The 15978-nt window shown below is 38.7% G+C and overlaps 1 protein-coding gene across 2 annotated transcripts; it reads left to right on the forward strand.

The window, feature by feature from the left end:
- Positions 1-1106: 1106 nt before the first annotated feature.
- Positions 1107-6406, forward strand: LOC114567970 (major histocompatibility complex class I-related gene protein-like). Of its 2 annotated transcripts, XM_028597278.1 has the most exons (7): positions 1107-1345; positions 1566-1835; positions 2486-2764; positions 4463-4765; positions 5726-5830; positions 6037-6054; positions 6204-6406. In XM_028597278.1, exons 1-7 carry the CDS (start codon positions 1297-1299, stop codon positions 6251-6253), a joined length of 1074 nt encoding a protein of 357 aa, XP_028453079.1. In that variant the 5' UTR covers positions 1107-1296; the 3' UTR covers positions 6254-6406. The 2 variants fall into 2 exon arrangements, with proteins under 2 accessions (XP_028453079.1, XP_028453080.1); XM_028597279.1 differs by lacking the exons at positions 5726-5830; positions 6037-6054; positions 6204-6406 and adding an exon at positions 4926-5005.
- The last annotated feature ends 9572 nt before the right edge of the window (positions 6407-15978 follow it).

A 15978-nucleotide genomic window follows, 5' to 3' on the forward strand; every position in this document is an offset into this window, starting at 1 on the left:
TGGCCGTCGCAAGCGTTATCAAACAAATGAGTATAGTTAACTATGACAGCACCATGACAACGCCAGAACCCAGAGAAGACTGGGTCAGAAAATGAATAGAAGATGAGCCAAATAACTGGAAAAGCAGGGCTCATGAGGCCATTGGTCATCAGCATCTTTTCAAAGCAGAAAGTGAGTTTCAAGCAGCACTTAAACCAAACTGGAGGTATATAAATGACTAAATGCTTTTGTTTTTTCCCACAAGATTAGAACAGAAAAACTCTTCTCTACAAACCTACTTATCACAACAGTTTTGTAACACACAGCTAATAGAGAAACATTGCTATAAGCTATGTAGTACAACCAGCAGAAGACGAATTAATTTTTGACATGACTTTCTGTAAATATTCCCCAAAATTATGCATATGCCTATTTTTGATAAGTGAGAGAAGCCACTCCTTTTAAATATTAAAATATTTAATGTTTTTGGCAAAACATATTCCCCAAAATTATGATGCTTATTTTTTTAAACTATGTTTAACAACCAGCAGGGGGCCTTCTATGTGTGGAGTAGTTTTGGAGACATGACTCTTTGTAATTAAGTCAAAACATATTCCCCAAAATTATGCATATGCCTATTTTTGGAAAGTAAGTGGTGTAGTACAACCAGCAGGAAACTAATTATGTGTGAGGTAAGTTTAGAGACACCACTCGTTTTAATTATTAAAATATAAAATGTTTTTGGCAAAAACATTTCCCCAAAATTAGGAATATACTTATTTTTTAAAAGTAAGTGCTGTAGTTCAACCAGCAGGAGACAAGTTATAATTGAGGTAAGTATAATGTATTTATTTCCATCTGTTCATGAAATGTAATAGGCTATAATTTTTTGGATGTGCTATTATGAATGGTGTTAGGTCTGTTTAAATAAAGTTCATGAAGAAAATGGATCGTATACAAAAAAATAAGTCTTTATAAAGACTTTTTTTTTTTTTCTCTCTTTACAATCAAACACGTAGCAAATAGGCTATTGTGTCTGTGTTGAGATACAATACGATAGCCTACTTTACGTCTTTCTACTGTGCATCACCACGTGTCTCAGTTATTCTCCTCTCTTCTTATCCCAGTGATGTGCCGATCACAAAGTTTAACTGCAAAACGTTCTGAACTATCAAACTGACCGGAACATTTCCTGAAACACCAGTCAGGTTTAACATCCGCCCAACATCAGCGCAGAGACCCTCCCTACTCGGAGAAAAAACACAGAATACAAAACAGAACCAGCTCGGTCCTCAGACACGTCTTTATCAAAACAAGATGAAAAAGTTCCTGTTGTTGCTTCTCTTCTGTCACGTCTCATCTCCAGGTAAGATCACATTTTAAATCTTTACTTTACTTTGAACTCATTTCAGTGTTTAGTTTCTGTGGAGCTCTGGAACACAGCTGGAGTTTAGTTTCACTTTAACTTCACCTCAAGACTATCATGTTTTAGATTAACTGACTCATATTAATTAGGCCATCGTATTTATGATAAAATAATGATATGCGTCTATAAATACTGAATCTAAACCTGTTTTGTCCTGCAGTGAAACACTCACTCAAGTATTTCTACACTGCATCTTCTGGAGTCCCAAACCTCCCAGAGTGTGTGGGTGCTGCAGCGGTGGATGAAGTTCTGGTTGGTTACTGCGACACCAACAAAAAGATAGTAGAACCAAAACAGGACTGGGTGAAAACATTTTTCGAAAACAATCCTCAGATTTGGGAAATTTACACTAAAGATTGTTTTGAGGTTCTGCCTAACTTATTCAAAGCCTGGATGAATGACATGAAGCAGAGCTTCAACCAAACTGGAGGTAATATTTCACTATTTACTGCTACACTGTTGTATATCTTCATTGTATATTAAAGTGACCCAAACTCATTTCCACTTTCAGATAATGAAATTCTAAACATCAACACATAGTTAAAATATCTTCACATACACAGGAAGAGGAAAAGCAGTAATACAAGACATCCTTTATTTCCTTCATTGACCTGTCAGATAATGAGGCTGAGGGGTCTAACATCTGTCTGTATAATTCTTAAAATATTAAATAACTAAGATTTGATACTGTCTTGAATATTTGGAATTAACTTTACCAGCCTGTCTAGGCTTAAAGTTTTCGTCATGTAAAGAATAAATATTCTGTTAACAAATAAAACTTTCATCGCACAAAATCAGACTAATAAATTCAAAGTATTTATAAGTAATTAATTATGAAATGAGAATTTTTAAAAACATCTGAGACAATGAGCTTTTATATCAGGGGAAGTTGGAGTTTTGCAGTTGGTGGTGAGCAACTAACTGACTCTAAAAACTGCAGCTGACCCACTTTGTCCTGTTGTAATCCAAGAAGTAAATAACAATGAGGCAGTGACACTGTCTCTTATTATTATTATTGTTGTTGTTGTTGTAGTAGTAGTAGTTTTATGCATTATTATAATTCCAGTCTCTGTCTCTCAGGTGTCCACATTCTCCAGAGGATGGCTGGCTGTGAGTGGGACAATGAGACTGGAGAGGTCAATGGATTTACTCAGTATGGTTATGATGGAGAAGACTTCCTAGCATTCAACCTGAAGACAAAGACATGGATCGCTGCAAAACCACAAGCTGTCATCATCAAACAAAGTTGGGATGCTGATATATCTAGAAAAAAATACATTGAGAATCAGCTCACTCAGATTTGTCCTGATTGGCTGAAGATGTATGTGGACTACAGCAAGATCTTTCTGCTGAGAAAAGGTAGAATCACATTTCCTGATGTAGTTTCATGAACACAACAATGTTCATACAGTCTCCTCAGACTGAACTGCCATTTTATTATCACTCCAATCAGTCTGACATCACCTTCTTTTTGGCTGTTTTCTGTGGTGGTAAGATTTGATCTAGCCCTCCTCAATCAGTAGAGACTGACAAGTTAGAGTGCTCTGACATTACTTTCTATCAATAGCCAATGATAGCCAGTGCACAGTTAGCATACGGTGAGTAAGTTTAACTGCATTGACAGGTGGTCTGTCAGTTGGTCCGTTTGTCCTTCAGCTTGTTACAGACTGACTGGATGGCTGTAAAATACTGTACATATATTCATGGTCCCCAGAGAATCAATTGTAAAAACTTTGAACCTCTGACTTTTCAGCTAATGCCATCATCAGGTCAAATCCTTCTGTTTATCCAGACATTTGATTTATGACCAAATACCTGCAAAACTAATGACATTCTCTCAGCCTCAGCTGTACTTTAGGTTTAGCACTAATGAGGAAATATTAGAATGCTAACATGCAGAACTGAGATTATAACCTGCCAAACATCAACATGCTGCTAAAATTAGCTCAAAGCGTCGCTGTCCATCAGAACAACCTCAGAGCTGCTAGCATGGCTTTAAACTCGGCTATGTTTACACGGAAACGATCTGAAGAGAAAACGCAAAAGTGGCGTTGCGTTATCACTTTTTATTCTGCGTTTAGACGAGCGTTATGGGGGGGAAATCTGCGTGCATATGGTGACGCAAAAGTGTGTGAAATTCGATGTGTATGCACGCCAGGCGGCGGGTGGGTGGTTCACCTCCAAAGTCCGCGCGCCTGCGTAGAACCTTCTCTCCTTGTAGCGCGAAACCAAAACACGTCGAAGCAACAATAAAAGCTTATCTGGAAAGAGTTGCACGTTTGTCTGATGATGACCGGCACAGTCGACCGTGATAAGACACAACACAGCACCCACGGGAGCACTGATACCCTGAGCCACAGCACCCACGGGAGCACTACCAATACCCTGAGCCTCGCGGCCCTTCAGCCGCTGCTTGAGAACGAGAGGCAGCGGGCAGAGGAGGCTGAAGCAGACCCTCCTCTGCCCGCTGGCCGCTGCCACTCGCTCGCTCTCTCTTTCTCTTCATCCGCAACGTCGTCGCCTACTCTGGCTCAAATGAATGGCCTACATATCGTCATCGAACTTTAACAACCTTATCCACATTGTCGAAATCATTTAAATATTGAGCCATTATATTGAAATTATTTTACATAACAGGAGGCTATAATTTCTGTAGCCTACTCCATAACAACGGACTACCTGGACGCCTTTTTCTCGTCTCTCTCCACACCGCTGTCTTCAGACTTTTCATTTTTACCCTTTAGACGGTAACGCGACGGTGGAGCGTTTTTAAGATTTCCACTCTGGAGGGTGGTTTCACTTTTTTTTTGCGTTTTTAAGCCCCAAAAACGCCGTTGCCGTATAAACGAAAGCCACATCCGATAAAATATTTTTTCGTTTTTACCCGCGAGAGTCATCGTGTAAACAGGGCCTTAGTCTTGTTTGATGTTTATTTACTTATTTATTTTACTTGGAAGAATTTTCACACCTTCTGTTAACAATTCCCTATTGTTTTCTTTCCTTTCACGGTTGACCTTTCTTCTCTCTCTCTCTCTATCTCCCTCTCTCTCTCTCCAGATCTTCCCTCAGTGTCTCTCCTCCAGAAGTCTCCCTCCTCTCCAGTCAGCTGCCACGCTGCAGGTTTCTACCCTGACAGAGCCATGATGTTCTGGAGGAAAGATGGAGAGGAGCTTCATGAGGACGTGGACCTCGGAGAGATCCTCCCCAACCACGATGGATCCTTCCAGATGAGTGTTGACCTGGACCTTTCATCAGTCCCAGCTGAAGACTGGAGGAGGTACGACTGTGTGTTTCATCTCTCTGGTGTGGAGGACGACATCGTCACCAAACTGGACAAAGCAGAGATCAGGACCAACAGAGGTGAGAATGCATTTAGAAATTAGATCTTTTTTTTATGATGAATGCTCTCATTGTTTGGCTTTCTTGTCAGTTTTACCTTTGTCATCTGTACCAAACTGGTGATTTATCATTCTTGTTGAAGACAAGATCAGTCTTAAACTGATGTATCTTCCTTTTCCAGGATCACTGGTCAGATCATGTGACCCTGACAGGGACTGGAATTATGATCCTTTGAGTTTTTGTTAATCATTTGAACATTTTTATGTATGCGTCATGTTAAAAAAATGCTCACAATGTTCACTGAGCTGTGATATGGAAATGTAGTCAGAGGCCCATTTTATTACCTCCGGTGACAGGAACTAGGCATTTCGTAGACCGGACGGAAACACCATGTATGTGGACTGAGTGTGAACTGATGTATTTGTCAAGGTCACCAGGAGTGTTGCTTGAGGACTTTTGTCCAATGATAATAGAGAATTGTAGAGACTATTTCCCATAGGATAAGGAGAGATTTGTTTTGGCTGTATTCCAATCAGAAAGGATTTATTTTGTTCTTTGACAGTATAAAATCAATGTGCACAAACTTCTCTGTGGAGTTATTGGGGAAACCTGATCTGGTGAGACCTTGACACTTTTTCTCTGTAACTTCCCTATAATTAATTACATAAACTTTTGCAACATATAACTTTAACCATCTCTGTGTTCTCTGTGCTTCTGTGTTTGTATATTGAGTCCTGAAGTGCATCACTGGAGAGGGTAGAAAATCAAATCTCTCTCTCTCACTCTCTATAAATATAATCTAACCCTAACCCATGTGGTACCATTTAAATGCAGCATATTTCTGCACACACAATGGCTACTGTATAGATTATACTGTATTCACCACCTGTATGTGTGATCAACAAATGGATGGATGTATTTCTGTTCCAACCTGCTTCACATGTTTGATCTTTTTTTTTTTTTTTTTTTTTTGCCAAGCAGAGGAGCCTAACAAGACCATCCCGATTACTTCTGCACTGGTTGTTGTTGTGGTTGCTGCTGTTTTCATTGCTGCTATTGGATTTGCCGTTTCCAAAAAGAAGAAAGGTGAGAGACTCAAAGGAGCTGATGCTCTTGTCCAGACTGTAAAACTGAAAAACATTTATTTTAGACGGATCTTTTTGTCATTGTGCTCACAGTACAATTGAAATCTGTTTATAGCAGATATTCAGCATTGTTCATATAAATGTTAAATAGAGGATGAGAACAAATGTAACTGACAAGTGTAATCATTTATTTTATTTTCATTTCAGCCAATCTCCCTCCACCTGGTAAGTAGAACTTGTTTTTATTGTATCTGTTCTGAACCTCGCTGTAGATTAAAAAGGCTTTTTAATGATAATTGTGTAAGTGAAGTTTTTAGAGAGCTAAGGTCGGTGCAGGATAAGAAGACCAACTAAGTGTGTTTCTGACCTTCCAGCTCCTGTCAACAGCGCTGAGCACTCGGAGAAACTGAATCCAGAAACATGATTGGCTAACACACCACCCTGCACCCTGTAATGTATTGTGGGACAACACAACAGTAGGTGCTGTGACGTGAAGTATTAACCTTTAGTTAAACAAGCTGCCTTAAAGGTGCTCTAATTGATGTAATGCGTTTTTTAGGCTACAACATTTTTTATCACATACAGCAAACATCTCCTCACTATCCACTAGCTGCCTGTCCCCTGAACACACTATAAAAAACTGCGGTCTCTGTAGACAGCCCAGGGTCTACAAAAGGCAACAAAAACATACTGCGCCAACCTGCACCACCAAACATAACAAATGTTGTTCCAGCCAATAACCGACAAGAAGGATTTGGGGGTGGGGCTTGAGGGGGTTAGTGCGCGGAAGGGAGGGGGAGGGGACGGGATGAGGAGGAGGGAGGGGCGAGCAATACTTCGAACGTCGACAAGAAGTGACGTCACCCAACATCGCTTAGATCACCTTTTAACCCTTATATGGTGTTCGGGTCAAATTTGACTTGTTTTAAAGTTTAGATGTGTAAAAAATACCATTCACTTGTTTTTATTGGAACAAGGCTTCATGATATCCTTAGACATGGCTATTCTAAAACAACCAAAGTTGTGAGAATTTTGGTAAATTGTAAATGTCTCATAGGCCTATGTGGTGTTACGGGTCAAATATGACCCGGCAGGGATTATTCAGTTCGTGAAATGGTCACGTAATTTAATCTATTGATTTGTGTACACGGACAAGTTAATCTCGTTTTGTTCGTGATGGTCAGCACGTTTTTTTAAACTAATGTATTTCAATGGTGTGTTGAGTAAAGTCAGACGCTTTCTTAACCACAGATCTATGAACTCTCTCTATAACACGCTGATTCTACCTCATTTAACGTACTGTGTTGAGACGGGGTAATGCCTGCAAAACCACTCTACAGACAGAAAAGAGCAATACGAATTGTGACTAATGTTGGCTTCATTCAATGATCATACTAATTAATTATTTCTTAAGTCAAAAACACTGAAATTCATGGACCTGGTGAACCAGAAAACTGCGTTAGTTCTGTATAAAGCTCTAAATAACCTTCTTCCTCCCAACATACAAACCATGTTTAGAGGAAGAGAAGGGGTTATGCCCTCAATTAGAAACAACCTACCTGTAACACAGTGGTGAAATGCATAGATGCATATCTGTCTGTGGCGTGAAGTTATGGAACACATTACCAGAGGAATTAAAACATATTAGGAATGTCTTCAAATTTAAAAAACGTGTTCAAAGACATGACACTAGATAAGTAAAGACATTGAGTAGTATTATTCTGTGAGAATGTTGATAATGGTGATGATTATGATGAACGTCATTATTATCATTATGGTTATCATCATTATTGAGGATATTTTTCACCTTATGGTGGCATTGTACTGTATACAAGTACTGACCCTTATGGGTATATGTAGGCGTGTATGTATGTGTGTATATATGTATGTAAGTGTATGCAAACACACTGTATGTATGCATGTATATAGAACGTTATCTGGGTACGTGTATATGTTCTTATGATTTTTTTTTTTTTTTGTATAATTTATTTAATGTTTCTTGTCTTGTCAATTTTTTTCCTTGACAATTTGTTTGTTACTCTTAAAAATGTGAGAAGGGGGGGCTGATATAAGCTGAAGCTTCTGACCCTACCCTTGGTTACGACCAATAAATTCATTCATTCATTCATTCATTCATTCAATAGGAAGCATCTTTCGTGATCACAGCACGATTCTTTCTGCCAGTTGGTATTTTTAAACCTACAGTATGCTGTAAGACAGAACACTATGATATGGGCCAAGCTGGGCGATTCAAAGCTCATATCCCACAATGCAATGCGGGCATTCATATCAGAGAATCGGACAGCGATCAGCGGGTCTTTAACGTCAGTATCGCTTGAATGTACATATTTAATCAGTGGTTTTGTCACCAGCAACAACACATTGCTCAGTTTTGTTCCAGTAAGTTAAACACCGTAATAACGTTTAAAAAAATCAACGGAATACTCTGGAAGTGACGTAGTAATTACCACTCGGTGGATAGGAATATTGATGTTTTTGTCCAACATTGTATTTGAGGATTTAAACAATAAACATAACAACGATAATAATAAAATACAGTTTCATGTATTTGTCTCATGTACAGTACTGTTTGCTTGGTCGGCCAGCGGCAATCTGAAATGGAATGAAGCCCATTCACGGCAGACAGCAGAAACACAGGAGTCAAACAACCCACCCACCCACCCCGGAAGAACTACAAGTGCTCAAGCTTTGTAACAGGTTCTGGGAGTTGTAGTTTTTAAATATATTTGTATATTTCTCATAAGTAGAAGTTGGCTGTGTAGAATTTTTAGATACACCCTGGGGTTTTTTGGGATGGGGAACACACTGGTGTCATCAGATTTTAGAAATTGAATCGTTAAAGGTGAAAATATCTTATTACCATATTTGACAGTGCTTACAGTGGGTAAGCTTTGGAGACCATATCTACATGACAGCTGAGGTCCAGAGCTTTCTAGAACAGCTGGTCCTATGTGTGGAGCTCCTTCTAATGATGAATAATGACGAGCTTTCAAACATGTACTGGGTTCAAGGTTCAGAGGTCAATATTTCAAAGCAGGAGTAATGTATCCTTTTCAGACTGACATATGTTACTCTCCAGGCTGAGACCTTTCCAACAATGTGTTTGCTATAATCCTACGACAACATTTTAATTTTTACATTTCATGGAGACCACTTTGCAGGAGATACTTTATTGTCCCCAGAGGGATATTTGCCTTGAGGTCAAATGCTTCACACATAACCATTGACATATTGTTTTATCATACAGCTGACTTATACATACATACACATAGCCTAACATTAATTAACATTGTTCACGTGCCTGCCTGTCTGATTTTTTTTTTAAATGTTGCTCTTTAACATTAAGCCACTAAACCACTGAGCCTGTTGGGATATTCTTACCTCTGCTGAAGTCTTAAATCCCCTTAACGATAATGATGACGACAGCAGCGCCCGACATTAAACGCTGACTGGAGATATCAACATGGAATATTGTTGACGAAAAAGAAGACACTAAATCTAGTATCTAGCCTAGTTAAAAGAAAAACTTGCCTCTTCTCTCTCAAGTTCACACACTCCCATTCCATCTCTGTATCCTAGGCTACTCGGTCCGGTTCTGGTGGTTAAGTCAGTATACAATGGAGTTGCATATTAAGTGCTTATAGGCTCCTTCTGTAAGTGAGTAGGCCCTATAGTAGCCTACACTTACTTTGGTGCTGAATACGAATGAGACAGGCTATTATTCCTCGTTTTTAAAAGATGTAGCCTAAATTATGTTTGACAATGAAGGAAACTTGACGATGCCCAACATTTTTATTTATTCTTCAGGTTTTCGTTTCTCTTTTAAAGTGTCGGTAATGGCCACAAGTGAACGATTTATTTCTGCCACTGACCGTCGGCTTGTTTTTCCAGCAAGGAGTCCGGGTCGGGGTGGTGGAGTCAGAGCCAGATGTTGCCTGGCTCTGACTCATGAAAAAAAACACGAGTAAAATAAAAGACTGCTTAAACACTGCATAAAGCTACCGTGTGTTTAAAATAGAAGTACACCTACATGTAGGCTAGGTCTAAGAGATTGCAATAAACCTATATTACTATTAGGACTATAGCATACATATGTCAAGGATGTATAAATTAAATAATTTGATTTACCATGGCAACACTGTTGACCTCATCAGTGATCTCTTTTCATTCCGCATTCTTTCTACAGCCTTAAACAACAGTTTACACTCAGGCTGCCAAATAGTAGCCTACATATTAGTGCAAATGAACCGGAGATGTCAGGGTTTCAATCTCCACCTCTGAAAAGGATTACGTCTCGCCATGTCGTAAATTGCAGGGGCGATCAAGACCTCAAAACCAAGAATAGCCTATATTGGGGCGTGATATTTAAATGACGATCGTTTCCAGCTGCTGCATTTATCAGTGTACGACCATTCTTACGCTGTGATTGGTGTGATGCGAACGTTTCATGAATCACACGTGAAGCCTGTCTGCGTTCATATCTGCACTGGTTTCTACATTAGGTTGATAAATGAGGGCCACTGTGTTTACTTATTAAATTAGCCTATTATTTCCTTCATTAGCCTATTATTTAGTATCGGGGGCAAAAGTTCTCAGACTCATGATTGTTTTTCTAGTGTGCATCGCCATGTTTCTCAAATATTCTCTCTTCTTCTCCCAGTGATGTGCCGATCACAAAGTTTAACTGCAAAACTTCAGAACTGTCAAACTGACCGGAACATTTTCTGGAGCCCCAGTGACGTTTAACCCCCGCCCATCTCTCATCAGACCAGAGACCCTCCCTCCTCGGAGAAAAAACACAGAATACAGAACAGCTGAACCAGCTCGGTCCTCAGACACGTCTTTATCAAAACAAGATGAAAAAGTTCCTGTTGTTGCTTCTCTTCTGTCACGTCTCATCTCCAGGTAAGATCACATTTTAAATCTTTACTTTACTTTGAACTCAGCTCTGCGTTTAGTTTCTGTGGAGCTCTGGAACACAGATGGAGTTTAGTTTCACTTTAACTTCAACTCGAGACTATCGTGTTTTAAATGAACTGAATCATACTACCATCATATTTATGATAAAATAATGATATGTGTCTATTTATACTGAATCTATAAACCTTGTTTGTCCTTCAGTGAAACACAAACTCAAGATTCTCATCACTGCATCTTCTGGAATCCCAAACTTCCCAGAGTTTATGGGTGCTGCAGTGGTGGATGAAGTTCTGATGGGGGTAACACTTTACAATAAGGTACACAAAAAAATAGGTAGTTAATGATTAGTTACTGTTTTTGAAAGGGTAGTCACCCTTTTTCAGAAGGGTAGTTACCCTTTTTGAAAAGGGTAGTTACCCTTTTTCAGAAGGGTAGTTACCCCTTTTCAGAAGGGTAACGAATGGTTAGTTACCCTTTTTCAAAAGGGTAGTTACCCTTTTTCAGAAGGGTAACGAATGGTTAGTTACCCTTTTTCAAAAGGGTAGTTACCCTTTTTCAGAAGGGTAGTTACCCTTTTTCAGAAGGGTAGTTACTATTTCTGAAAAGGGTAGTTACCCTTTTTCAGAAGGGTAACAAATGGTTACTTACCCTTTTTCAGAAGGGTAGTTACCCTTTTTGAAAAGGGTAGTTACCCTTTTTCAGAAGGGTACTTACCCTTTTTCAGAAGGGTAACGAATGGTTAGTTACCCTTTATCAAAAGGGTAGTTACAGTTTTTGAAAAGGGTAGTTACCCTTTTTCAGAAGGGTAGTTACCCTTTTTAAAAAGAGTAGTTACCCTTTTTCAAAAGGGTAGCTCTAACTTACGCTACTCTCTTAAGGGGGTTGCGGTTAACCGCCATACCGCGGTGATACGTTGCTTCTTCACCGCGGTAAGAAAAAACTATACCGTCACAGCCCTAATTGACAGGTGGTCTGTCAGTTGGTCCGTTTGTCCTTCAGCTTGTTACAGACTGACTGGATGGCTGTAAAATACTGTACATATATTCATGGTCCCCAGAGAATCAATTGTAAAAACTTTGAACCTCTGACTTTTCAGCTAACTCCATCATCAGGTCAAATCCTTCTGTTTATCCAGACATTTGATTTATGACCAAATACCTGCAAAACTAATGACATTCTCTCAGCCTCAGCTGTACTTTAGGTTTAGCACTAATGAGGAAATATTAGAATGCTAACATGCAGAACTGAGATTATAACCTGCCAAACATCAACATGCTGCTAAAATTAGCTCAAAGCATCGCTGTCCATCAGAACAACCTCAGAGCTGCTAGCATGGCTTTAAACTCTTAGTCTTGTTGTTTGATGTTTATTTACTTCTTTATTTTACTTGGAAGAATTTTCACACCTTCTGTTGACAATTCCCTATTGTTTTTTTTCATTTTTTCTTCCATTGTTTCTTTCCTTTCTCTCTCTCTCTCTCTATCTCCCTCTCTCTCTCCCTCCAGATCTTCCCTCAGTGTCTCTCCTCCAGAAGTCTCCCTCCTCTCCAGTCAGCTGCCACGCTACAGGTTTCTACCCTGACAGAGCCATGATGTTCTGGAGGAAAGATGGAGAGGAGCTTCATGAGGACGTGGACCTCGGAGAGATCCTCCCCAACCACGATGGATCCTTCCAGATGAGTGTTGACCTGGACCTTTCATCAGTCCCAGCTGGAGACTGGAGGAGGTACGACTGTGTGTTTCATCTCTCTGGTGTGGAGGATGACATCATCACCAAACTGGACAAAGCAGAGATCAGGACCAACAGAGGTAAGACTGGAATCAGACGTGAGAAAGGAAACACACATTTTCCTGTAGTTGATTCATCTAATATTTTATATACCGTTTTTAAAGATTAAGGATTAAAAATGAACTTCAACAACAGCAGTACAAACATATAATGTCTGTATACAGGTTTGTGGTCTGGTTGATAAATGGATGTTCTTCTCTTCTAACCTGCTTCATCTGTTCAGGTTGGGACTATTTTGTTGTTTTCTGCTCAACAGAGAAGCCAACTAACATGACCATCCCCATCATGGCTGCAGTGGTTGTTCTGGCTCTCGTCCTCCTCGCTGTGATCGGAGTCCTAGTTTACAGAAAGAAGAAAGGTGAGACACTCAAACAGAAAGATTGCCTCATTTCTTTCTCAGTATTTAGATTTTAGACTTAAAATAAATGCTTTGATCCAGACTTTAAAAGTGAAGTGAACCTCAAACTTCAGCAGTAAGCGGTGTGATGCTCAGATCCGCAGTTTAATTATAATATGATGAAGAAGAACCAAATTTATATTTTGGTTAAACAATTATTATTTATGTGTTGACATTTCATCTTACTTGCTTCTGCTTTTCATATAATATGTTTAAAGACGCTTAACTTTAAAAAATATATTTATATTTGTTTGTAAGTGTGTTCCCGGTATACACTAAGATAGTGATTCCCAACCTGGGGTATGTGGACCCCAGGGGGGACCTCTGCTGTTGCCAGGGGGTAGGTGGAAAGATTGTAGAGCTCTACTGTTGTAATTTGAACATTTACAAATTATGATTTGTAAATGATTTGATAAAAAAAAAAAAATACATGCAGATACTAACATTAAGTCAACAACACAACATGTTGCAATTAGATAAGAGAAAACAGTTTAAAGTTTAAACAGATAGCTAAAAGTAATGGCTAAACACTTCAAATGATTAGTTATAAGTAATGTACTGGATACATGTTTGAAATAGTTAGCTAAAAGAAACATTAGTGGATAAATGGTTGAAATATTCAGCTTCACTCTAAGAAGTAGGAGCCTAGTAGGCTAGTAGTAGTATTACTGACCAAACCAACCTTAATATTTACAGTTGAATTGTATGAACACTTGTTTTATGTAATGAATAGATTTATACATTTGGAACATACATTGGGAATTGATGAAGGGGTATGTTAGTTCATCTGACAGGGCTGTGGGGGTACCTCAGACCAAAAAGGTTGGGAAGCGCTGCATTAAAGCCTGTTTTAAAGTTCAGCGGAGGCTCCACACTGATTTAACACCACCCTTCACATCCTTGTCTCTGCCATGTGCCAACGTGTCTATCATTCATTAATTACCATATTTATGTCAGATATTTGTGATACAGCATATTGTATCAGTATTGATTTCAAAGTATAAAACTGTTTGTAGTGCAGTACGGGATAAATAGGGTTTGCCAGAGTCAGATCACAGACTGTGAAATGTGACACAAGAAACATGACACGAGATACTCGATCAGGAAGATGTTATTATGCAATAACTTATTTCTATGTAAGAAACCCCACCAAAAGATGTTGAATACTTTGATTTTATATGTGTATTATTTATATTCACAGTGATAATGTGTTTTTTCACTTTCTTTTGAGCGACAAGAAAGTCAAACCTTTGAAATTGTAAATACTGTTTTTATTCTGCTTAATAAACACAGATACTAAGTTAAAATCAGCCATCTGTGCTTGTTTGACTGTATTTTCTCACTGCAGGCCACTTATTGAGTGGATGACCCTTTTAGGGGCCAAGTCAAAAGGTTTACTAACTGCTATGGCATGGATTACAATGTAAAAAGTAAAAGTTTTTAACTTATTAGTAGTAGTATATAAGCTTTATTACATTTATTATATATCACTTATATGTTTCTCTTCATTTTATTTTATTTCCTTTTTAAATATTTTTTTTTTTCCTTTTCCTAAATTGTTGATATTGAACAAGCTCTTTTTTATCTTTTAAATAGTCCACTTGGTTACTGTCCTTGTCAAAGATTATCCTATGTATATTTAAGCAATGTTTAAAGTCGATTACATTTAGTAAAAACACTAAATATATCAGCCTATAGCCCATTACACCCAACCAGGTGTGTGTCTCAATAACTTCCCCCTAGAGGGCAGCATCAACCTAAAAACTGAACCAACATTTGCTGTAGAGAAGCAAGATGTCAGTGTTTTCACACCAGCATTTTCAGGTGTGTGTGTGTGTGTGTGTGTGTGTGTGTGTGTGTGTGTGTGTGTGTGTGTGTGTGTGTGTGTGTGTGTGTGTGTGTGTGTGTGTGTGTGTGTGTGTGTGTGTGTGTGTGTGTGTGTGTGTGTGTGTGTGTGTGTGTGTATAAAGCAAATTCTCATTTAAATTGACTACTAGCCTACATATCTGCTAGTCTAATTGTAGCCAGGTGGAACTGATGGTGGGGGGGGGTTCTGGTCTTCCCGGACCTCTAATTTATTGCACTCTGTAAGTAGTCATCATTGTGTTGTGTTGTAGCGTTTGCATTTTTGTTGAACCGTCTCGACCCCACTTCAGACATCATCACCAAACTGGACAAAGCAGAGATCAGGACCAACAGAGGTGAGAATGAGATCAGAGTGGGGTTAAAGGGACTGCATTGTTACCCTCCACTTTAGCTAGTAATCCATCTTCAGAAACAAATAATAATAAACCAATTAAATAATTAAAAAATAACTAATGCAAGAATCACTAGTCACATCATGTTAGCCTAACCAGATTATTTGATTTTCTTAGTCATAGAAACCATATTGTTTTTAACACAGCCACACATAGGATTTTAAGTTACTTTTTTTGTACTTATTCATTTTTGTGCATTGCTGTCTGCCAAATGAAGAGTCGATCTTTCAAATCCAACACAATATAATTTAACAGACATACACTTTTATGATAATAGCTGATTAGCCTTATAGTTCACAGCAACAAACCCAGGTTGCGTTTGAATTAAATTGAAACAAGCATCAGTTCCCTAAATCCAACAATTTAAAGCGGGGAGTGATGGATTTATTTCAGTTTGAGTGAGTAGAAGAGGGGATCATATATTAATTTGGGGAAAGGTGACGAAAGATATTCTGGCATTTCCAACTGTCACTGAAATCATCTTTTGTTTTGATTTCAGCTAAATGTCCTCAATCTTGTAGTAAAATTTACTTTTATTCTTTGTCAACAATCTGACACACTTTGTTGTAGATTATTGTGCGGATTATCTTATATAAGACTGTTTCCTGCATTTATTGTTCATAAAGGCTCAGAAGAGAATGAATGCTTTACACAGCTGCTTACTAACAGTGTTTCTGACCTTACAGGTCCTGACAGCAGCTCTGAGCTCTCTGAGAAACTGAATCCAAAGACCCGACTCACAAAAAAAGTCAACTTTGATACAGG

This window comes from Perca flavescens, chromosome 14 (genome assembly GCF_004354835.1).
Source record: "Perca flavescens isolate YP-PL-M2 chromosome 14, PFLA_1.0, whole genome shotgun sequence".
Lineage (NCBI taxonomy): Eukaryota > Metazoa > Chordata > Actinopteri > Perciformes > Percidae > Perca > Perca flavescens.